The sequence below is a fragment of the Poecilia latipinna genome, unplaced genomic scaffold (assembly GCF_001443285.1).
Source record: "Poecilia latipinna isolate Pla-1442-1.1 unplaced genomic scaffold, P_latipinna-1.0 Scaffold45, whole genome shotgun sequence".
In the NCBI taxonomy this organism is placed as follows: Eukaryota; Metazoa; Chordata; class Actinopteri; order Cyprinodontiformes; family Poeciliidae; genus Poecilia; species Poecilia latipinna.
In genome coordinates, this window is record NW_015112661.1 from 86,135 (window position 1) to 110,566 (window position 24,432).

The following is a 24,432-nucleotide window of genomic DNA, read 5'->3' on the forward strand; positions in this document are numbered from 1 at the left end:
TTTAGTAGGCATGCAGAAAGCCCTGGATCGTAGAAAATGTTCTTGTTTAACGTCCTCAGTTTATGGAGAGTACTTGATTTGGTTCGCCATGTGTTATTTTTCACTCGCAGGACTGTCTGGCAAGCACAATCAGGCAGGCGAGCTGTTTTCCAGCTCAGACAACCTGCCGATCTGGGCCACAGATGTTGTCTGTGTTTCTGAACTCTGCCAACAGGAAACAGCAATGGGAACAAATGTTTTTTTTTTTGTTTGTTTTTTTGTTTGTTTATATATATATATATATATATAATATATATATATATATATTTAGTGCACTTTCCCTACCCAGCAGTTCTAGCTCATTGTATCGTGCCGAACAAATATGCTTGTTTCTGTAAGGACGGATGCTGATGAGATCCTTTCTACGACTTTCTTGTAGGTTATTAAGGATGTGATCAAACAGCTGTGCATCCGTTTTGTCTCAAACTGCTGCCTTTCAGCAGGACATCGCGTTTAGCTGCACTGCTTCACCCGCCTCAATCACGCTTTGCTTTATTCGTCCCTCATTTGGCTGACTGTCCTTCAGCCTCACACGACTGAACACTGTTGAGGAACGTTGAATCTCATCCATGTGACTCTTTGATCCATCTACGGTTGGAGTTTTGAATGCCTTTGCACATCGTCTTCATCATCTCCTGTTCGACTGACTGTTTTAGTGATTTACGACTTTACTGACAAACACAAGTGGGGGGGCCAGAAGAAAAACGTGCTCTTTCAATCATCAGTGCCCATGTTTTAGACTAGAGCCATATATATATATATATATATAAATATAAATATAAAAAATAAACATATATTTTCATGCTATTTTCTATTAAGCTCCATGTTAGGGTTATGTTTGTGGGATATTTATGTCTATTTGTTGGCCTAAAGGGCTTCAGGCTGCGACGTCTGCTCTCCAAATCTTCAGTCAGCTCGACCCGACATTTGAAGTGCCCTTTGGTTGCCCTCCTGTGTGATCAGACTGGAGATATTAACAATCCAGCGAGAATCCACAAAACGTGGAGGAGGAAACACAGGCTGATCTCAGTGTGAGTTGCACTATTTTCAAAAACCAGCTGGTTGAAGTTGGATCTACGTACCGCACTCTCCCAAAGGTCTTGGCAGGATTAGTTTTGTCTGAAGCGCACTTTGGCCGAACACACTACAGTCATCTCAACAGGACGGGTCTAAAATGCACGTGGCCCGGTCCTTCCTACGTTTGGTAGACACTACTTAGGGTGCCTCTAGTTTGAATGTTGAATGCTTCCTTTTGCTCATGTCACTTAACTTTATATACTACTTTTTGTTCAGATTTTGGGGTCATGATTTCTAATTTTAGAGACACCCACAGGTTATCAGTTGGACCAATCCATGCACAGGAGACGTTAAGAGTTGCAGGTTTTTGTTCTGGAACACGGACGTGTGCTGTGATCTGCACTGTTTTCATCCTTGACTTTTCTTTAAATTGCACCAGGAATTCAGAGATGGGAGAGCTTTGTGTTGACAGAAGGCATTAACTGTATAAAGTAGAGAAAATGGTGACTTATGGAGAGAAAAGGTCAATCATAATGGAAACTCATAAGCTGTACATTTGTAATAAAACAATTTAATTGCCCTTTCTAATCTGTGAATGTTCTTTATATGTGACATTGTAGTTTCCCCAGCCCAATTAAAAATCTATGGCAAGACATAAGTTCTGTTCACAGAATGTCTCTATCCAGTCTGACGGTCCTCGAGTAACTTTGCAAAAGAAGAATGAGCAAATATTTCAGCCTCTACAGTGAGCAAAGCTCACAAGGACACATCCTTGCGATTGAAAATTTTTGAATACAAATACTTGCCCCATTTCTCATAATTAATAACCATGTCTCATTCCTTCCAAAACATGTTTATGTGCTACTTTGGTTTTATGTATTCCCAAAACATACCAATAAACTAATCAAACTTTGTTTCTTAAGGCAACACAACTTGAAAAAGCTCCAGGGGCGTGAAGACCATTGCCGAGGCATTGTACAAAAGACTTTGGGATCTTTAATATTTGCAAGGACATCCTAGGCCTATTAACAGAACCAGCGTACCCATTCACACGTAGGTGAAAAACATTTTACCACATCCTATATAGAACAAAATAGCTGTAAACATTAAAACACATTACAAAAGTGTTGCTTATAACAGCAACGTACATTTCAAGACTTTGCAGGTCAATGAAGTAATTAAACATGTAGAAAAAAACCCCCAACTGGCCACACTTTAAGTTCCTAAAAATTACTGTTTTAAATTATTTACTGCCCAACAACCCTTATCAAAAACAATGATGCAGTTGACCAGAGATAAATTCAGGATCGAGCCGACTTTACGCCGCTGTGGCCCACAGCACCTACACTGTAGAACCAGGAAGAAACGGGAGACAAGTCCAATTTAAAGCATCTTCTGCTTGGTTAGACACATTCTTCACTTCATCTGGATGCAGTTTGCATCTTTATTTTATTTTTTTATTTAGTTGAAGCCCAGCCTCGTACTATGGATCTTCATCGGAGCTGGAGGAGCTCGGCAGGAGAACGCACGCCTTCCTTCGGCCTCTTTTCGGCCGCCTCTTGGCGATTCTCAGCCTCCTGCGTATCACGTCTAGAACACAAGCACATCACAGTGAGCACTCGTTCCCAGCAACACGGAGATCAGATCCCCGTGCGGTCCTACCTACCCGCCACGCTGTCGTAGTCCTGATGCGGGTCGCGCCAGTACAGGCTGGGTGTGGTCCTCCAGTGGCGGTACAGGCGGGTGTGAAGAATAGACAACGTGAGGAGAACCAGCAGGAAGCCCAGCGCTGCTGCGGCCCAGACTGCTTCATCCGTCCTGGGGGTCCTCTGCAGTCCGATGTTCACCACGGCGCCCCGGCTAGCCACTGCGGACGGTTTAGAGCAGTCGCAGCGTTCGCCTGCTTTGCAGTCAGAACACTCGTTGCTGCTGGATTTCTTGGTTTCCGACTGGGATTTGGAAGCGGAACTGGACTTTGTGGGAAGGGGCTTGACAGTGGGCAGTCGATTATGTTCGGCCTCCCTTTCTTTGACATCAACCACTTCTTCATCCTTCGTCCTGCCCTTAACCATGGGGCCCTCAGCAATCTTTATCTCCTTCATGCCGTCTCTGACAGAGTCTGCACCTTCATGTTGAGATGGATCAGTCTGAAGCAGACTCTCAGAGTCGTGCGACACCAGATGAGGGGTGGGCGATGTAAAAGTCTGATGTTGCTGCCGGGTCTCGGACTCAGAAGTCTGGAAAGAAGGATCCAGGGGACGCGGTTGTCCTGGATGCGAGTCTGATTCTGGTCCAAACGAGCTGCTGTGATTCTGGACATCGGCTGTTCTTTGGGGAATGTTTTTGTTGATCTGACTGGAGTCATTTGTCATTTTATCAGCTCTGTTATATTTTGCAATTGCAGCTCGAATTTCCCTATATTTCCTTCCCTTTTTAATTTGTCTCAAGGTATCCTTCTTTATACCAGGCAGTGCCCCAGTGATTCCACTCAGCAAAGAAGAAATGGTCTGCTCACAGCATTGCCTCACAGAAACCTATGGATTTAAAATAGTAGTTACTTGGTGTTGTACCAAACACCAACGTTCCTATTTTTGATCATTTTACTCATGATGCCACATGTAAATCAGCAGAAAATCAATGTATTTCACCAAATCTTCTAACCTTATTTTCTGCCGATGGCCCCAGATGCTGCAGGCCTGCTGACCTGGTCAACAGGAAGTTGTACTTCCTGGTTTGAGTTCTCTTTTCAACTTTACGTCTGGTGGCTTGTGTCGCCTGCAGCCAATCGCAGACCTCTGAAGAGGCCACGGTGGTCAGCTCCAACGTGCGACCCCAGGACACCAAGGCTATTGGCTAAGGATGACAAGCATCCCATTACAAACCACCCTTCAGATTATTAAACTGAGTGTTAACTGCAGTGAAGGGGGGAAAAAAACAACAGTGGTTTTTACCATGTCTCTGCTGAGTTGTGGGTGTGGAGTGATGATGTGACCCGGCAGACAGGAGCGAGCCAATACAGAAAGGAGGCGACGCTCACCGAGCTCCACACAGGGATGGTAGAGCAAAACAGTGGCACCATGCTGGGGAAAAAAACAAAAAAACACGTCAGACCAAATGGTGAAACACTTTGTAACCTAAATCAGAAAAGCAAAACATTTCTATAAGACGTCAGCGATGATTTGTCTAAAAGTACCTGCAGGTCAGCTGCTCTGACCTCTGAGGTTAAACAGAAAATGTGATCCTAGATCGTATGACAGTCATCACACTAGTCACACGTAAGGTTTCAAATCATCACGCAAATTTAAAAATGTAACAATAACCTGAGTAAATACAAAAAGCTGATTTTATTTCATTTTATTAGTGGAAAAAAAATTACAACCAACCTGAGACTTCATGAAACACCAAGTATGAGTTTGTTGGAAAAGTAAATAAAGCTTCAGATTGGTGAAAGTCACTGTTATGCTTTATCTATCTATCTGCTTCATCAGGTGATCGTGAATTTGCCAGGATCATTTCCGAGTTGCTCAGTGTCTCTGAAAACACAGGAGCCGTACCATCTGTGGTGCTGCGGTATCCGGACAGTCAAATTCCAAACGTTTCTGCGGCCCTGGTGGACTGGAGTTTGACCTCTGTGCTTTAAAGGGTAGGTCTGTACCTCTGTTGTTCTGCAGGTGTCCCAAAGGCTTTAAAATGGCTTTGTATTCCTTTCCACACTGACAATGTCACTAACCTTGAGTCTAATCTGTTCTTCAGTTGCTTTAGATCTTTGATTTTTTTTATATATATATATTCTTCAGATGACGTTTTGATTTAGGATGTATTTTAGTCTACATGTTAGAGAAGTTCTCTTTCGTGGGATTTCTTGATTATGTGTCTGACTGAACTCTGCTTTCCACAAATGTGGTCAATTACAGGTAAATCTTTAAAAATAGATTTTCCATTAATGTGGGTTATGTGTATGTGACATGGAAATTAGTTCAGGTCTGAAACATTTAAGTGATCTGAAACGGTTAAAAAGTAAAGCGCTGAAATATTTTGTTCACGCCGCATTTTTGTAATTTGAAAAGTTCTATATTTACTGTCCATGAATCACTCAGAAACAGCCTGTTTCATGTGACTAAATTTTACTTTTTTTTTTTTATCTTAACTTTGTTGCCTGTTGCAAGAAATATGTGGATTTGGAAGACATTCCACTTGTACCATGAGCACCTTTTAACAATGACGGCACTAAGATCTGGGATTTGGGGGCGGGGCGGGGGAGTGGGAGGGAGAAAGAACAGCCTGACCTGCTAGTATGCTAATTAGTATGATTACAGTGATGTCTGTTGAGTCATAGAATACAAAAACTTCCTGGATGAGCTGAATTTACTTCACAGCACAGGCCGATGGTTTTAAGTTACTTCTTTCCTGTTAGCTGAAGTGCTTTGTAAATATTAAATTACTACTTCTTAAGTCTGTGGTTTTCAAGGATTTAATATGTAGCTGTAAACAGAATGCAGCTGGGTAGAAGGTAATACTTGGATCTTAATCATCATAGCAACAGCACACTGACTGAATCTCACTTTCAGTTCTCTTGGGAGAAAGTCCCAAAGGGTATCTTAAGATCTGGACGTGTTAAATCATGTTTCCACTCCTGTGATAACAAAGCCTGGATTATGACCAATACTAGAAAGATATCACTATGGTATTATTTTCTATTTCACATTACATTTTGAGGTGATTATTGTTGAGGTGTAAATGACGACAGTAAAATTAATAAACAGATGGTTTTTTTCAGCTTTTTTTTTTTTTTTTTTCCAAACTGCATTGAGTTTTTTTTTTTTTTGTAAATCCTTCAAAGTACATCCTGCAAAGTTGTGGTTCCAATACATTTAGCATAAAATATGACAATAAAGCAACATTTTCCTGCCACAGCCACTCTGTTTACATCTAAATATATGACAGAGAGCTAGAATTGAATGCAGGTCTTGGTGGGGTTTTTTATGGGACTGGAGTCAAACGACTTGGCAGTAAGTTCCCGTGAGGAGAGGGATGAGCAACAGACAGAAAAGCTGAATTTAAAAATGTTGGATTTTGACACTTACATGCAAATTATTTAGCCACCGCTGAGGAGGACAATACAAGTACTCTCCACTCTCTGCCATTACTGGCCTGAATGCTCCACTAAAAAGAAAAAGAGGTTACATTCATTTTATTTCTTGCATATATATATATATATATATATGTTTTTTTTTACAACAGTGATGTTTGCAGAAATTGAATTATTACACATATTGTCACAATACAACCACAAAGTTCTGATATTTTTAAGATTTTATGTGACAGATGACTAAAAAAGAAGTGAATTAGTGTGAAAGAGAAATGATACATGGTTTTCAAATGTTCTTCTAATAAAATCTTACAAGTGTGGCATGCATTTTTATTCAGCTCCACTAAATCAGACCTTAGCAGAATTGCCATTTACAGAGTCAGAGCTTTTGTTATTCTTCTTTAAAAAAAGAAAGAAAGAAAGAAAGCTCAAATTCAGTTAAATTGGATGGAGAGCAACAATTTTCAAGTCTCGCGTAAGGTTATCGATTCAATTTGGGTCTAGACTTTGGCTCCGCCATTTTATCACATGAACATGCTTTGATCTAAACAACTCCATTGTTGCTAAGCTGTATTCTTCGGCTTATTGAGAGTCTTTTCCGTCTCTTACAGGGCTTTCTCAAGGATCATCCTGCATTTAGCTGCATCCATCTCCCAGAGAATTCTGAGCAGCTTTCTTGTCCCAGTTGAAGAAATAATTGATGGTTTGTTTAGCATGAAATGCCTAAGCAAATTGAAAATGTTCAATTTTAGTCTTATCTAACCGAAGCATCTTCTACAGCATATTTACTGTGGATTTCTTCTATAGCTTTCTTCCAGTCAATCCTCTATACAGTGCTAGATTTGTATGACTAATCATCAAGTCTTCCACCTAATATGTTGAGCTCAAATTTCCAATTAAACAGGAGTTGGGTGCAAATGCAGGTCACACTTTTCTTATTTTTATAAGGAATATTTAAATTCTGTGTGAAATTCCTTCCACTTCACCATTATGTGCTAATTTGTAAATCACATAAAATGTAGCAAAATTTGTTATCGTACCATGGAAAAAAGTTAATACATTAGTAAGGTAGTGAACACCTACCTGCTGGGAATGGAGTGTTTGTAGGGGATCAGATAATCCATGCATATTTCCCTTGCTGGCTATGATGTAAGAGAAAATCAAAACAAATTAGCTTTTAAAAACTTTATGATTAGTATGAGGAAAAATCCAAAGATATCTGCTGGTAACAGTTTTTAAGTTTAATTTACTGAAAAGGGAGGCTTATGCCAGCTTCTGTAGCTAAGTGGATGCTTAATGTTTGCCCCCTGTATGCCTGCATCCCCTGGCTATCAGATGAAGCCAGGGGATGTTCACATTGAACAAAAAGGATGAGAACAAGTCAACAAAGACAGCAAAAGGAAAGGAAAGTGCTTGGTAAAGTGTTTACTCACCTCGGGGTCACACACGGTGTCAATACTTGGAAGTCTCTGTAGATAGGAATAAGAATGACCCCATTAAACTGCTGATAGAGCAACCTGAGCAACATCAAAGCTGACAAATGCCCAGCACTTCGGTCTGAAACGTGTCTACAAGTGAAGTATGTAGATTTAGGGGATGATGTAGTGTGAGCAGAGCTGAATGTCCAGAGTTTATCTCTGTTGCTTTCCTATGATTGTTTTCACTTCCTGAAATTTGTCGTCTAACACAACCTACCTCACTGGGTCAAAGAGATAACGAATAATAATGTAGATGAAGTCAGGGACGTCTATTGTATCCATGGTTACCTGAGCAGACTCTGGCGGGGAACGGACTGAACACCCCCAATAAACCGCATCTGTAGGCAGGTCTCTGTCCAAATATAGCTGAAACACACACAGAAAGTAAATGTAGTTACAGGGCTGAAATGACTGAATGTAGCTCCTGCTGAGCAACAAACAAACACTGAATCGGTGATACAGCTATAATAACACAACCTTACCTTTCCGTTGTCACATCCTGGTCCCAGAGATTCGGAAGCACCGCACCGACCCAAGGCGAGCCACAGCGCCGCCAGCAGAGTCGCTGCCAGCGGCGGGGAGCTCGTTTGGCTCGGCATGGTGAGGTCCAGTCACTCATTCAAGTCGGTATAAACCCCGCATTTAGCTGGTTTCCATAGCTTCCCCGTAGTGCTCTAACAAGAGACGGTTGGCAAAAACAACCTTCGACCTTTCGTTATCCCCCAAAACACTAAACGGAACCATAGCAAAAGGTCGGTTGAACAAAAGGTGTGTCTATTCACTCTTAGCTTGTCTGAAGTCTCGTCAGTTGTGTTTCCTTCACAGAGCAAAATTAACAAGAGACAAAGTAAATAACATACACAAAAGCGCTTAGCAGAGAAATGTAAATACTTCCATAAGTTCACACGGGCGACATATTAGTTAAGATAGCAAGGTCGCTGAAAACTGCCATTTCCGTCTGCATTTCAAAGTAAAAGCGTTATTCGCCTATCCACAAAAGCTTATTAGACATGACTGGAATAAGACTGTTTGGGGGGTTATTTAGCCCAGTTTATTGGCACTTGTTATATCGTGAAATGGAAAACAAAGGCAAGATTAGTCAATTTATAAAGCAAAACTCATAAACGAGGCAATTAAAGCATTTTAATGGAAAGTATGAGCAATGCTAAATCAAATTAACTATATTGGGGTAAAAGGTATATAAAAGATGGCCATATAATATGGAAAAGATACAGCCAATATGGATTAAAAAATAATCCATATTTTTTAATATGTATATTTGTAGGAATGATGGAGACAAGAATATCAATTTTGAGTTAAGGAGGTTTGGAGACAACAGGTTCAACTATTACCTTCTCACATTTATTTCTTGTCCTGGAAAAACACTGAGTAACCACGTGATTTTTTTTTTAACAAGACATAACATCACTCCTTTTTCAAACAGTGTGCCAGAGCAGGGATTTAATTATTGGTGTGGCGTGGTCACTTCTAATCAGCAGCATATTGACTGAGCTTCAGCTAGCTGACTGATATGTTTTTTTTTTTGTTTTTTTTTGTTTTTTTTTCAGACATCATTAATACTTGTGATTTTTTTAAGGTGGTACAAAGCTGACATAGTGATAGACTATGTGCTTATTTAAAGTCAGCCCTAAGTCTGGGTTTCTTTCTCATCTTGAGGTATTTAGTCACTGAGAGCCTAGCTGAGAGCTCATATCTTGGTCTGTAGTTTTTGGGACCAGAAATTAAAACGTATCAAAAAACATCTCTTTCATCTGCATTTAGTTGGAGGAAATACAGGCCAGACCAAGCACTAATAATATTGTCAAAAGCTTTAAGGGATAGTAGTCATGCGGTGACCCAGAAATATAAAGTTTAGTGATATTTGCATATGGGTGGTAAGATATGTTTTAATGCTCCGCAATCTGAGCAAGACTGAGGAGTATTAAAATAGATAACTCTTAAATAAAAGCAATCCAAGAACAAAGTCTTGAGAAACACCACATTTGATCATTGTTTGCTCACATTCACATGTGCCAAATGAAACAAAGCAGTTCTCATTTGCTCGCTAAATTCTAGCGCATTCTATCATAGCCTCAAACAATCCCACCCACTTTTCTGGTCTATCACTCAGTATGTAAGGTGTCAAATACAGCACTGAAATCCAGAAATGTCAATGAATGCATTTTAGTGACATCACATCTGATTAAACTTCAGACTTTTACAGATGCAGTCTCAGTTCGGTGTTGTGGTTAAACACCTGAAAGCATTGAAGAGATGTATTTTTACCTGAGAGGAGTATTTGTTGGTAAACTACCCTTTTCAAAATCTTTGATAGAGTAACAAAAAATGCTACATTAGGAATGTACCTAACGAAACAGGCATGCAAACAAGAACAATAATTAGGAAACCCTACTAAAACACAATTTGTTAGACAAATATTATATATACATGTGGAAATAAAATTCCAATTATATTTTTTTCCTCTGTTTTATCCAAAGAGGAAAAAAAAAAGTACAATGTGTTTTAACCATAAGACATTAAATAAACATAAAACCTCAATTGTTTTCTTTTATGATGACATCTAAAATATAAAAAATGTTACTGAATATTTTATTTTTCCTTATTTGCCAAAATATGTAGAAGTGACAATGGGTGATTTGACCAAATTAGTCACTTTTTATTCATTAATAAAGAAAAAACACCCTTAATTGGTTTAATTGGTTAAACACTCTACTTCCGGTATTGCGCTTTATTGTAGCTTTACATATTCAGTCTACGGAAGCCGCAGGCATAAGAAAAAAAGAAAAGAAAAAAAAAAGCTCTTACTATTGGCCGTTTATCCTCTGGAAAGAAATTGTATGTTTTAAAGGGACATTTGTACATGTTACTGTCGAGAAATAACAATGTAAAATCATACATAGCATTACGTAAAATTGTAACATTGTGAAACATGTCTTATTGCCTTACTTTATATGTTGTAAAACATCGTTTTGTTTTCAAAACAGATTGGTACTTTGGGACACTGTTTATGAAACAATAAGTAAAGTCGTAAGAACTTTTGCAATATATTTTTTTAAAGCGTTCGACACACAGTGCTGACAATCCTCGGCCTGCGGTGGAACCTGTATTACCAGCTCCCACAGGCCACAAAGTAAATCAGCCTCTTATGACACAGGTACAAATAATTTTCCTTTCAAAATACAATCTAAACAAACAAAAAAATGCGCGAAACATATTGAAAATATGAGTAATTTAATCAAACAAAGCAGTTATTTCTATAAAAGTCACCTGATCCTTGCCTGGTAGAGTTTACCTTCTATGAAAATTCTGTAGCTGTTTCCTTTTTAAGAGGGCTTTAATTTGAAACGAGTTGTTTTGTATTTCCGATATAGCTTACGCCTCCTTCAGCTCCCCACCCACAAGCTTTTTATACAGCCACACCTTTTCTCACAGGTGTGTCCATCAGAAGAGACGTGGTCCTCCTGGAAGGAGGATACGCCTGGACAAAGATGGATTCTTCCCTCTCCAAAGGTTTGCAAGCCATGCTTTTAGTTGACAAACGTGGCGATCAGTTTTTTTTTTTGTTTGTTTGTTTGTTTTTTTGACTTCAGTTGCTTTATAAAGTCCTGTTCACGACCGTTGTGATTTGCTAAAAGTACAAAGATGTTTTGCCTTTTTTTTTTTTTTAACTGAGTGTTGCAGTTCTCTATATCTGTAGCTGATGAATAACCCATTAGGTTAAGGCATAGGATTCATATGACAACATTTCTAGCCTTGCTTGAATAAATTAATTCTGTCTGACCTTTACAGGAAGTCAGATTGTAGGGAAGTGCATCCATGCAAGTCTCATTTGCTTTAATTCAAACAGTGAGGGGGGGAAAAAAGTATTGTTTTGAAAACACCAGTCCTCTTTATGTCTGTAGATAAATGCCACCTACTTGACTTTAACTGACGTTTTGCAGTCAGTTAACAGAAAACGAGTAAGCATACGTGTATCTTTCTTGCTATCGACCAGGTGGAGCCGTTCCTTCAGGCATCCGGCCAGCGGGAGATCTGCAGGCGACAGAAGATGCAGACCTAAGTGGGAAGAAGCAGAGTGAGGGTCAGCCTGGACAGCCGACAGGAAATGATGATGAACTGGTAAATGGGAAGGACACAACCACCTTTAAGCAGAGCACTAAATGTCTACTAATTAATTTGATTCAAGTGGTAAATGGACTGAACAAATAACAGCGCTTTTCCAGTCATTTTGACCACTCAAAGCGCTTTACACTAGAGCCCCACATCCACCCATTTGCACTCACAAATGCTCACACATTTATGCACTGATATGGAGATCCAGATGGGCAACTTGGGGCTAAGTCCCTTGCTCAAGGGCATATTAACATGTGACAGGAAGAAGGTGGATTCAAACCTACAACAATCTATTTAATAACACAACACACACAATAATTTATTCAAATTAAGAGTTGCTAGGTGTTACCATTTCACTTCTTAATTAATCGCTTTATCTGAATCCTCAGAATTTCTGGTTATATGGGAAACAATTTTTTTGTATTTTTGCAGATGTACTCAATGGACAGCTCTACAGACAGTGAAGATGAGGGTATTGGCAAAAAAGCGAAGAAGAAAAAGAAGCTGAAAAAGAAGAAGAAGAAGAAGAAGGTAGGTGTTTGATGAATCTCAGTAAAGCATCATAAGGGAAATCGAGACAGAGATTGATGCTTACAAAGTTTCTATTTTGCTTGTGTGTAATATGATGAAATCATGAAAATTGCTGCTGTGGTCACCTTCCTTCGGGTGTGGCTTCGACTGAAACTGTGAATAATTTATTGACAGAGAAGGGGAAGTGTTGTGTTCGCTCCATGTAGCCACGCAACCATTTGTGGGAGATAGATAGCTGATGGAAATCTTTAGTTCAGTGTGTTACAACTGACGGATTGGATCATAGCATAGTTGCCGCAGGTGTGTGTGTGTAACTTTCCATTGTGTGTATAGCAGAGTGTTTGTAGAGCTCCACCCTTCTGCTGCCAGCTACACCCCTACACTCCTCTACCCATCTGTGGCTTATCCTCATTCCAGACTGTTTACTGACTCTTTTACTTGGGTACTAAATATATTTTTATGCAAAATATGAAATGAAGTAACTTCCTTGTACCTTTCTCAACAGGACTCCAGTTCATCATCATCATCTTCTTCTTCTTCCTCCAGTAGTTCCTCAGACAGTGACAGTGAGGTAAGTTGTGCACCAGTTTATGCTGGTCAAGCATTTGGTTGCTGCTTATATTAAAAGAATATTATCAACATTTCTGATGACCGATAAAAACCGATATGTCAACAACACCAAAAAAAAAGACAATTGGCTTTTGTAACCGGCCTCACACACAACCCAACACACTCCCCTGATGAATCCCTTTCTACTAATAAAGGTGAAATAACATTTGTACATACATGGCTGTAATATGCAACCTAAAATAATAAAATATTTATTTGTTTAAAAATGTAAATATAGTGACTGTCATAGGAGAACACACCCCTGACCTGGATGTTTTAGTACTTTTTGACTCAACAATGTTTACCCACTCCAGTAAGGACGTCTCTCAACACCGGCACTCTGAAAGTGACTCCACAGACTTCCTGTTAGATTGAGTTCTGGGCTCAGCTGGGTCATTCCAAAACTTCAACTTTCTTCTGGTGAAATCATTTTTTTGTTGTTGTTGTTGTTTTTTTGTTAGTTTCTATGTATGCTTGGACTCTGAGATGCTAAAAAAAAATGAATCCTCACTTCTTCCTCAACTTGTTGGACGTCACTTTAAGTTCGTGGGTCAAAACCGGCAGGTATTTGGAACAGTTCCCAACTCCAGTTGTCTTGAAAATCTACAGATTACAGCCTTTTTGTGTGCTGTCTACCAGACTGCGCAGCCCTAAAGGACACTCTACATTTTTGTAATAATTTGTACCTGCACCAGCAAGACGTCATATCGTAAAGCTATCTGTTTTTGCCATCAGATGGGTTATATTTTTTTACATATCTAATACCTTCAGACAGACCCTGACATGATGCTGATTCGTACTTTATCCCTCAGGCCCACAGAAACCCCCACCACAACAAATCCACCCCTATGCTTCACTGCTGCTAAACTGCTCACAGTGTTATTAGTAAGTGAAAACACTGACGGTTGGTCAAACTTCCTCAGCTTGTTAGTCTTTCTGAGGACAGTTTTCCAGCTCATTACCATGGTGCTCACTGGTTCAAAAATGCAGTTTTGCTTTAATGTTCTCAGTGGAGAACAGAGTAATTCCCTGTAACTCCTGAGCAAATCAATTCGTACCTTTTCATCAAAGAATGTGTGTACTTTGAAATACAACTTTACATCAATCGTCCACCTCTTGGGCTAACCGCTGGTTGAGTTCCACACTAATCGAAGATTATGATCCTTATGGTGGAGTATTTCATTCAGAATCATTTGGAGAATATGAAATATGTTTCTGCAAGACATTCTGTGAAGTGCTTGTTTAATCCTGGCTCAAAGACCCACATCACATCTGCATCTAGTTCAGCGTGTTTAATGAGATGAAAGTCCACTTGTCTCTCCTTAACAAGATCCTAGCCACAACGGGGGCATCAAATAGACAATCTGTATGTCACTGAGCTTTTTCTGTGCTGGTTGTGAAAACGGCAAAGAAAGTGACACATTTATAACAAATAAGCCTTTTCAAATGAGTTTAAATGTCTAATGTGAACAAAATAGGAGAAAGTCAGCATTCGCCACATGATTCGTCATTCTTGCACAACTAACAAAAACTCCTGCCTTGTAATTCCTCCTTTGCTCTGACATGTCATAACTACATGTTCTCTCCAAAATACCCGTCAGTACTTCAGGATAAATTCCAACAGCACTGATTCCAGTGAGAGAGTGCCCACTTATTTAGGCTTCATTATGCAGTGTGAACCACTAACACTTCCTTTTGAAAACTGAAAGAGAAATTGGTTCTTTCAATCAAAAATGTCCAATTAAAGCTTTTTGTCACAAAAAAAAAAAAAACCATGTAACATCTGCTCCAAGCAGGTGTCAGTCTTTTTAAAGACATTAGGTGAAATGGTACTATTCTTTTGGAATAAAGAAATCTAAAATTTACTGTCATCCATATAATTTATTATGTCTACGTGGCAAATTTAGATTTAACAATATAAATTTGCAACAGGCCACCTATGTTATCGGTTTCAACTTTTAAATAAAATTGTACCTTTTTAATTATATATAAAAAAAAAAATTAAAGTTAGCAGCCTCATCACAGGATAAGATGGCAGGTAGGCTTTTCCTGGAAAATGGGTGGTAAAATAGAAACAACTGGAAAATCCAGTTGAATTGCATGTTCAATTCTTAGAATTGAACACGCAGTTCAATTCTAAGAAGACACGCTGGTTTTAAGGTGTGCAAATTTCTGGCTTTTGTTTCCTCTTAAGCAAGACAGAGGCTCCCATATCTTCTACTTGATATAGCACAAGGCAGCACCAAGGAGAGGAACACACCCAGCTAGAATGTTTGAATCACTCTTTGTAAATCCAGCCTTCCAGGAGGCAGGATGTAAGATTTGATTGCTTTATTTCTGAAGATCATGACCCAAATACCTTAAAATATTGTAGGTTTAGTTTTATGCAGCTGTATGTGTTTTTACATGTAAGCTACGTAACTTCATGTGGAGCCATTTTACCTGCCTGTTCACAGAGATATGAAGTGTTTCAGACTGCAGACACGAAGTTGTCCTGCTCCACCTGACCTTTTTCACATATCTTCATGTTACAACCACATAAGTGATTTATTGTGACTTTTGTGTCTTAGACTAACATGCAGTGGAAGGTAAAACAGATTTTTTTTTTTAGGGCAGAAAGTTTGCAAAAAAACAAAACAACAAAAAAAAAGAAAAATGTGGCCTGCATTTGTATCCAGGCCTCGTACGATACGTTGTAGAACTTGCTTTTCCACAATTGCAGCTGCAACTCATGTATCTATCAGTTTTGCATATCTATAGAAACTATCTTTGCCAACAGACTCCACCTAAGTCAGATTAGATCTGTAGCGTCTGAACATCAATTTTTGACATGATCTCTAAATTAAATCTACACTGCAAAAACACAAAATCTTACCAAAGTATTTTTGATTTGATTTCTAGTGCAAATATCTTAAGACAAGACTAACTTACAAGTAACTTCCCAGCAATACTTTGGAGCTGGTTTTGAGTAAATAACTCCTTTATATTGATTAAAAAAAAAAGTGCTTGTTCCATTGGCAGATTTTTTTCACTTATAACATGGGGAAAAATGTTTGGTTATCAGTGATATTATCTGCCAACAGAACTAGTACTTTTTCATCACTATTGACTCAAAACAAGCTGCTATATAGTGCTGAAAAATTTACTTGTAAGTTAGTTTTGGCTTATTTCAAGTGGACTAAAATATTTGCACTAGAAACTAGAGCAAATACTTGATACGATTTTGTGATTTTTGCAGTGCAGGTCTGGACTTTAATTGGACTATTCTAATGCTTTCATATTCTTTCCTAAATGTATCCACTGTGGCTCTGGCTATAGGTTTAGAGTATTTGTCCTGCTGGAAGGAGACACCACCCTAGTCTCAGGTCTTAAGTCTGGTTATGTTTCAGGACTGTCATGCAATTAGCTTCATCTATCTTCCCAAAAATTCAGACTAGCTTCTGTATTTCTGCTGAAGAAACACATTTTACCAGACCTAATGCTGCCTCCATCATAGATGTGTTCAGGGTGATGTTCAGCTACAATTTTCTGCTCAGTAAAAATCCCACTACAATGTGGTTGTTAATATGGATGGGTAATATGAAAAAAGTTTTCGGTATAACCTTCACTCAAATGACTACAGCCTATTTTACCTTTGTTTTTTGGCTCAAACCAGTAGTTTATTTATTTATAATTCTTTTTCTCATTGTTTTTCTAAGCTAAAGCAGATGTTTACATTCTCAGCCTCCCCTAGATGACCAACACTGATGGATCATAGAAAAAAAAAATCACTTGTAAAATACTGTGCTCCATATTTTGCTACAGGATGAGAAGAAAAAAAAGAAAAAGAAGGAAAAGGAGAAAAAAAAGAAGGTCTGGGAGGGCATCATCGTCTGTCAGGAAGGTAAACATTCACCGATTTCTCCTTGTGCCTTCTCGGATCATAAGCATTCAATGATAATAAACCCCTATCAGATTATAATTAATCCAGTTAATTAAATGCTGCTTTCTGGCTACATTTTGTCCATACAGTTTCTGTGTGAACCTGTGGTCAGGAAACGAATGTTTACTAAAAAATTAACTCTATTTTTTGGAATCTGTGGCGTTGAGGTCCCGAGTGTCTGGAAGAAACTGGAGAAGGCATGCACATGAAGCCTGTAAGAAAAATATCATCAATATTTATATCAAACATGTTTCTCTTAGAACTTTACATGTAATGCAGTAAATGCTGTGTATTCAGGATTACGACTCATCAGATGACGAAAGTGATAAGAAGAAGAAAAAGGATAAGAAGGAGAAAAAAAAGAAGAAAAAGAACAAGGTATGAAAATATCACCCAGCAGATATTCTTGTGATTATGATGCAATAACTAGGTGCTTTTTGAACTTTATGAAATTCCTAACCCACATCTTAATTAAATATAATATTTTGTCCTTTTTTTATCTGCCAGGATTCTTCCTCCTCCTCATCTGACAGTGAAGATGAAAAGAAGAAAAAGAAAAAAAAGAAGAAAAAGGAGAAGGCATGATTTGCTTGTGTTTATCTTGATTTCCCAGTTTGTTCACTAAAATTAAAAAATGTATATATCTCAATTAATTACTGTTTTTTTCAATAGGATTCAAGTTCATCTTCTTCAGATAGCTCTTCCTCCTCTTCTTCATCTGACAGTGAGGATGATAAGAAGAAGAAGAAGAAGAAGAAGAAGAAGAAGAAGAAAAAGAAGAAGGTTAAATGTGGAAACATGTCAATCTCATCCTTGCACCTTCTGTAAAGGTGTGATTACAACTCATTCACTTCTCTTTTCTTGTAGGACTCAAGTTCTTCTTCTGACAGTTCATCTTCATCTGATAGTGAGGATGACAAGAAAAAGAAAAAGAAGAAAAAGGACAAGAAGAAGAAAAAGAAAAAGAAAAACAAGAAAAAGGTTATGTGTCATTTGTAGAAAAGCAGAACTAGATTATATTTGTCTAATTACACACATTGACAACTTGTTGGTACCCCTCTGTTAATGACCGAAAAACTTATCATGGTCACTAAACTAACTTGAAACTGACCAAAGCAAAAATCTACTAAAAATTAACCAATTAAAATCAGACATTACTTTTGAAATGTGGTTCAACAGAGTCATTAAGAAAGTTAATGGAGCATGTGTACATTTACTTTTAAGATCTAGACATTCTCTGAAAACAGTAATGCTAAATGGTTTGTGCCTGTGTAGTGTTTGGGACCCCAAAGAGCTTTGCAGTACATTCAGTCATTCACACGCAGATGGTGGCAGGAGCATTGTAGTCAAAGGGGCACCACCAGGCCCCTGAACCACACCTAGCAGGCGATGCGGATGAAGTGTCTTTGACAAGGACACAACTGAGATACACGGGGTTGAACACTTGCCTCCTGAGCCACCGTCATCCCAAACCCTCAGGGACACACTTCCCCCTTTTGGGAGGATCTAGATTCTCAAAAGTTTCACCCAACATCTCAAGATGACTAAATTTGTTTCAGCCTGTATTTTGATTAATTCCTGTGGCTGGTAATTTTACTGACCTGCAGCTTTTTGCGCTATTATTTTCATTTTCACATTCCCCAGAACCAATTCTTTGCTCTTCAGCTGATTTTTCGTCTTTATATTGGCTAATGCCACTTGTATTGTTAGCTAATTTTAGACAGGTCTCATAATTTTTAAAAATAAATTAAGTATTGATGTTTTTTTTTTTTTCTTAATTCATGCAGGATTCCAGCTCTTCGTCTTCATCCTCTGATAGTGAGAAAGACAAGAAGAAGAAAAAGAAGAAAAAGGATAAGAAAAAGGCAAATCTCTTCTTTTATTGTGCAAACTGAATGCCCCTGCTCATGAACAAGGCTAACTGTTGTTGTAATAAGCAGCACAAGGTTGTGTTTATCTTGATGCTGTTGCTGTGGGGTTAATTGTGGGTAAAATTTATTTTACCCACAATCATAGGTGCTCTCTGCGGAAGCACCTATGATTGGATGAATTGCTTTAAACAAGCACCTAAATTAAAAAAAAAAAAAAAAGGTTTGTTTATGCATTCAGGTTTCTCCAGGTTTCATATTCACAGCAGTAATATTGGACTTTGAGGTCAGGGTTATTTGAAATTTCTGCTTATATTCGACATTTATTGTTCACATTTACAACTTCTTCAGCCTGTGAATCACTGTCAATGAATGAGAATATCATAACTTTACAACCAAGTTTTGGTTAAATTCATGCTTTATTGCTGTTTCAAAATGTTAGTCCAAATACTGGTGCCCATCACATGAATCTGCCTTACATTTCAATGGTAATAGATTACACAATGCAATGAGGAAATAATGCATAATTTTTAATCTTATTATACAAAATTTGAGCATGGTTGCCATAGATTAAAAACAAAAACAAAACAGAAAACGGATGTTGGGTGCAGCAACAACATGCCACATGCACCAAACCTTTAAAATCCTGCAAAAGTGACTAATTTGTGCCTCAGTTATTATAGCAATGATCCAATAATTAAGTGACAGGATTTTATGAAGATTCACCAACCTGTCGGTGTTAGATGCTTGACATTGGAAGTGAAACTGACGGCTAGACTTTTGTCCTGTTTAATTTCCAATCTGACCTGTTAGAAGCACTAATGAGACATTCTCAGATGTTCAGTGTATTGTTAAATAAAAAAATAAATACATAAAACAAGGTAATGGCATCATAAGTAACATACCCAGTTGATACTAATGGAGCTGAAGAATAAAAATTCCACTCTTCTGAGTTCTTATATTTGCTGTTTATATGTTTTAGTGCATTTTTTAGCACCTCATCTTATATTCTGACTCAGTTTAATTAAGCAACTTTGATCTTGATCTTGTGTGATTCTCTCAGGATGAAGAGCAAAAAGACCCCAGCAGTGCTCTTTCAGGTGAAGGTGAGAAATGTACACACAGAGAACAAAACACAAATAAACCAAGCTGATTTAAGTGCATCAGTGTGATCAACCGGCTTATGTTTTACGCTGCAGGTGGTGAGACAGGAGCTGGTGGAGGCAGAGATGCTGACAAGGTGGAAAATCTTGCTAACACCACATACATGATTACGAATGCTCATTCAGTGAAAATCATTGCTATATTGTTTGTTTTTTGTTTCTTTCTGGCAGGACAAAGAGCTTACATCAGCAGTAGAGGGCACCCTCTCCACCACACAAGCTGGTGGGTGTGCAGCTCTCTGGGTATCAACCTGATCAAACTGCTCCATGAAGAATTGTTTTGAGGTTGCTATGATGTCTCCTGTTCCCTAGGGGGAGCACAGCCATTTCCTTCTGGCATTGAGGATGGTCACCTGAGTGATGATGAGGGAGAAGGAAGGAAAGAGGACAAAAAGAAGAAGAAGTTGAAGAAGAAAAAGGTGCATTAGATTTGTTTTAAGGAGAATTGCTTTAAAAATAACAAGAAGCTACAAGAAGTGCACCATTTTTATTACACATTCTGTAAAACAGTTGTATTTACAATATTGTGATTTTTTTTTTTCTTGCTCACAGGAATCTTCCAGCTCCTCTTCGTCTTCATCTGATAGCTCTTCCGACAGCGAGGATGAAAAGAAGAAAAAGAAGAAGAAAAAGAAGGATAAGGTTTGCATTCTGTCTGCTTCTTCACAAGAAGTCATCTTGCATTTTGCCTTATATCATTGGTTTCCCTCTTTCACAGGATTCTAGCTCTTCTTCTTCATCTTCCTCCTCTGATAGTGAAGATGAAAAGAAAAAGAAGAAGAAAAAGAAAAAGATGAAAAAGAAGAAAGATAAGGTTTGCGACAAAAACATGCATTGATGTTTGAGAGGTTCTGGTTCACGCTTCACTTTTGGTGTTCTTCCTTCATAGGATTCCAGCTCTTCCTCATCCTCAGACAGTGAGGACGACAAGAAGAAGAAGAAGAAGAAGAGAAAGAAGACAAAAAAGAAGGTTGGATAGTCTTTAGGGACGATGTTTTACTTGATTCTTGAAAGTAGAATAAAATGATCATTTTTTTTTCTTCCTTTGCAGGATTCGAGTTCATCTTCTTCATCATCATCTTCTTCGGATAGTGAGCATGACAAAAAGAAGAAGAAGAAAAAGAAAAAGAAGACCAAGAAAAAGAAGGATAAGGTTTGACCATAGCCCTTCTGTTTTGTCTTGGCTTTATTTAGGTTTTCATTGTGATACGAATAACAGACTGCGCTAACATTGGTGCTTTTGACAGGACTCTAGCTCTTCCTCTGACAGTGATGATGACAAGAAAAAGAAGAAGAAGAAGAAAAAGAAGGTAGAGAGAGTCCTTTTGCAATGCTTCATCCCTTCCATCATTAACTTGCTCAAGATTTAGGATAGTGTTTTCAACTATCTTTTGGTATTTTTCACAGTTTTTGTTTGTTTGCATTAAGACAAATTATAGTTGGAGAAATCTAGATAATACAAAGTTAAAATATTTTTCACCAGCGTCCCTTCCACCTCGACCACCCACCCCGCTCAAAAGGTTTTCAGTTTTCCAAAGGAAAATCACTGCCTATATAGTTAAAAACAAGCTCCTATCCTTAGAAATATTATTTTTAGTTGCCCATATGTTTTGTTTCTCTTTGAGCTGATTGAATCGTCAGCTTCCATTAGCTTCATAAGCATCTTTAGCTCCATTGTCACAAATGTATCGTGATGCGTCTCAAAAAGGCCTTCATTGGCAAGATTAAAAATACTCTACCTGTAAGTCACATAATTGAAATAATCTACAATAAATAGTGTTTTCATTCCCAAAACTGTAAAGTCTGTACAGTCTGACAAAAAGTATGCATGTACTATGGAAACAGTTGCTGAAGTTACAGAGCAATGCAGCCAAAATATTTAAATTTTGAGGTTAAAAAGTCAAAAACACTGATGGATAATTCACACTTTAATCAACACTTAAACTGAAAATCAGTACTTGACATTTTTAACGTGATAGTAGTTATAATAGCCATTAATTCTTCACCAATTACACCCAATATATATTTTTCTGTCCTGAACAGGTCTCATTCTATAGAAAGACAGACCAGATGTAAAATTTGTAGTGAGCGCTGACTTTCCAACAGGTGGAAACTGCTTCTGAAAACTATTCACTGTAACAACCACTATGTCACTATGTATGTGTCCATCATGCAGAGGCTTTGTAAATCTAACCATGTGATTGATGTCATTCCCAGTCCTCCAGCTCTTCTGATGAAAGCTCTTCTTCTTCTTCTTCTGATAGTGATGGCAGCAAGGTATGATGTGCAGTTCTAAAATCAAACATACAATGAAACAAGATTGTTTCACCACTATTTTCTCATTGTAGAAGAAAAAGAAGCACAAGAAAAAGAAGAAGAACAAGAAAAAGAAGAAAAAGAAGGTGACCGATTGATCATTCAAGTATCTGTGTGATTTACTTGGTTCACCGAAAAGACTAAAAATGCATCAATTGCTATGTCCATCCAGGATTCTTCTTCCTCCTCCTCTTCTAGTGATTCTTCTAGTGATGATGACAAGAAGAAAAAGAAGAAAAAGGACAAGAAGAAGAAGAAAAAGAAAGACAAGAAAAAGGTTTGATTAAAAAAAGCTTGTTGAGGTGCTGTGCAATGAACAGGAAACTGAAATCCAGTTTTAATTCTGTGTTCTCATTCAAGGACTCAGATTCTTCTAGCAGTGATGATAAGAAGAAGAAGAAGAAGAAAAAGGACAAAAAGAAAAAGGTATTCTGTTGGAAAAAAAATGTGGGTTTGTTTTTTTTTTTTTTTGAAGGCCAGATGAAGGAGTGTTGATCTGTTTGTGTTTGAGCAGGACTCATCCAAATCATCCGACAGCGACAAGGAGAATAAAGAGGAGAAGGACAAGCAGGTAAAGAGAGTCCTTAAATGGACATGTCATCAGATTGTCCCGATTTCAAAGAAAAACATACGACCTGTTTTTTTTCTGCTTTTCCAGTTAGATTTTTGGGTTGTTTTTTTTTTTTTTTTTTAAAGGCTGGTGTCATTTACATTCTAGGAAAGCCCTGAAGGTGACCAAAGCAGTGAGCCCAAACCAGAGTCTTCAGACTCGAGCGTCAGTTTACCTTCTTCCTCCGGCGGTGTCAGCTCTGCTCAGAGCGGCACCGGATCCTCGTCCTTTGTGTCTCTCTCCTCCACGGTGAAGATGGATCCTCCGAAACCTTCAGCCACCTATAAGTTGTCATCTGCATCCAGCGGCGCTAGCTCTGATCGGAGCAGCACGGGGTCCTCGTCCTTTGTGTCACCTCCCTCTGCTGTGAAGACGGATCCTTCACCCACCTACAAGTCGCCTTACACCAGCACCAACCTGACCGTTGGAGACAAGGCTCCAACTCACAGGTCCAAAAGCCCCATGGAGGCCTTGATGGGGAACCCCAGGAGGTATGGAGATGGAACGACCAGAACCACCACCACCCTCTCCTCAAGTGACCTCCTGAGAGGCCCCAAGCCTTACCAACCATGACATGACCAGATGAAAGCAGTGCTGATCAATCTAGATCAATGCTAACAATGCTTTTGGGTATGTTTTATGGCCGTTTCAAACATGGTCATTGAATATACGTGCAAGTCAGCTCTGTTGGCTTCTTGAGAGTTAACACTAATAAAAACTAATAATAAAAATAAAAAAAATTGTTGGGGTTTTTTGAACATGAAAATGCAGGAAAATTTCACTATTAACAAGCAAAATCTCAACTGCATTAAAGAATTTCAAATGGTTTGGACAATAAAACTGTGGTGTCATTATTTTGTGTTTATTGTACCCCCACAATTACACATGCAAGACTTTTGGAGAATTGTGTGCATCAGCTTGGAACATCCAGGATGTGCTAAACTGATTTAAGATATAAACATTGCATGGCAAGTTCTTCTTTTCTTTGGAACAAAGGACATTTTAGATATGTAGAAAATCTGATCTGACTAGTTTTGCTACAGGAAAAAATATTCTTTGGTCTAAGCTATCCAATGTTAGCCCCGTTTCAAGTCTTTTACAGCCTCTGATGGGATATTATGTTGTCCTATAGTTCCATCCATCCTCTTGTCAGCTCTGAACAGTTTCACCATTTGATGGCAATACTACAACATTGTGCTGCCACTAACATCAGTGTGGGGTTTGGTGTGCTATGATATGACGTGTTAACTACTGCTTTCAAGAAGTAAACTGCTGCAAATCAGCTAATAAAAGTTCTGCCAAAAGATTTCCCAGCCTTCACTGTGGATCTCTGCAGCTCATCGATAGATACAATCAATGTATGATTCTCTTAAAAAAAAAAAAAAAAATCCTTGCCCATCTTGTCAGCTTTGGTGTAAAGCTTGGTAGCTTTGCAGTTGTGTCATGTCCTTTCACTTTTTAATTGAATAACTGAACCGTGATCAGTGAAATATTCAAAGCCTGCAGGATTGACTCTTATCTAAAGCTCTCTGCAACTTTATCCCTGAGCTGTGACTTATGTTGGACCATCATCCTGCTGAAATATAATTTTACGGTATTCTTACTTAAAATATAATATGTTAAACAGTGTAGCCTGTCCAGTAAAACAATGCCCTA

General features: G+C 38.4%; 2 protein-coding genes across 2 annotated transcripts; one reads left to right on the top strand and one right to left on the bottom strand.

Annotated features, from left to right (window-relative positions):
* Positions 1 to 291: 291 nt before the first annotated feature.
* Positions 292 to 8,634, bottom strand: tp53i13 (tumor protein p53 inducible protein 13). The gene is made up of 9 exons (XM_015049384.1): positions 8,106 to 8,634; positions 7,912 to 7,989; positions 7,579 to 7,614; positions 7,229 to 7,287; positions 6,141 to 6,219; positions 4,008 to 4,136; positions 3,718 to 3,909; positions 2,723 to 3,590; positions 292 to 2,646 (listed from the first exon to the last, which is right to left on the bottom strand). Exons 1-9 carry the CDS (start codon positions 8,220 to 8,222, stop codon positions 2,540 to 2,542), a joined length of 1,665 nt encoding a protein of 554 aa, XP_014904870.1. The 5' UTR covers positions 8,223 to 8,634; the 3' UTR covers positions 292 to 2,539.
* A 2,411-nt stretch (positions 8,635 to 11,045) lies between these two features.
* On the top strand, positions 11,046 to 23,516 carry LOC106957847 (cylicin-1). Its single transcript, XM_015049374.1, has 24 exons — positions 11,046 to 11,154; positions 11,639 to 11,763; positions 12,190 to 12,288; positions 12,794 to 12,859; positions 16,702 to 16,780; positions 16,987 to 17,033; positions 17,117 to 17,197; positions 17,687 to 17,800; positions 18,607 to 18,684; positions 19,751 to 19,793; positions 19,887 to 19,927; positions 20,022 to 20,073; positions 20,163 to 20,269; positions 20,403 to 20,468; positions 20,635 to 20,664; positions 20,740 to 20,820; positions 20,902 to 21,003; positions 21,098 to 21,160; positions 22,068 to 22,127; positions 22,199 to 22,252; positions 22,339 to 22,443; positions 22,527 to 22,592; positions 22,681 to 22,737; positions 22,885 to 23,516. Exons 1-24 carry the CDS (start codon positions 11,133 to 11,135, stop codon positions 23,347 to 23,349), a joined length of 2,103 nt encoding a protein of 700 aa, XP_014904860.1. The 5' UTR covers positions 11,046 to 11,132; the 3' UTR covers positions 23,350 to 23,516.
* Positions 23,517 to 24,432: the final 916 nt, after the last annotated feature.

Excerpts from the sequence above, each read along its gene's own strand:
- LOC106957847 (XM_015049374.1), top strand. The coding sequence starts at position 11,133 with ATGGATTCTTCCCTCTCCAAAG. Across the intron at positions 11,155-11,638 it reads GGATTCTTCCCTCTCCAAAG|GTGGAGCCGTTCCTTCAGGC; the intron begins GTTTGCAAGCCA and ends GCTATCGACCAG. Across the intron at positions 20,821-20,901 it reads GAAAGAAGACAAAAAAGAAG|GATTCGAGTTCATCTTCTTC; the intron begins GTTGGATAGTCT and ends CTTCCTTTGCAG.
- tp53i13 (XM_015049384.1), bottom strand. The coding sequence starts at position 8,222 with ATGCCGAGCCAAACGAGCTCCCCGCCGCTGGCAGCGACTCTGCTGGCG. Across the intron at positions 4,137-6,140 it reads GGTGGCTAAATAATTTGCAT|CATGGTGCCACTGTTTTGCT; the intron begins GTAAGTGTCAAA and ends TTTTTTCCCCAG. Across the intron at positions 3,910-4,007 it reads CACAACTCAGCAGAGACATG|CCAATAGCCTTGGTGTCCTG; the intron begins GTAAAAACCACT and ends TGTCATCCTTAG.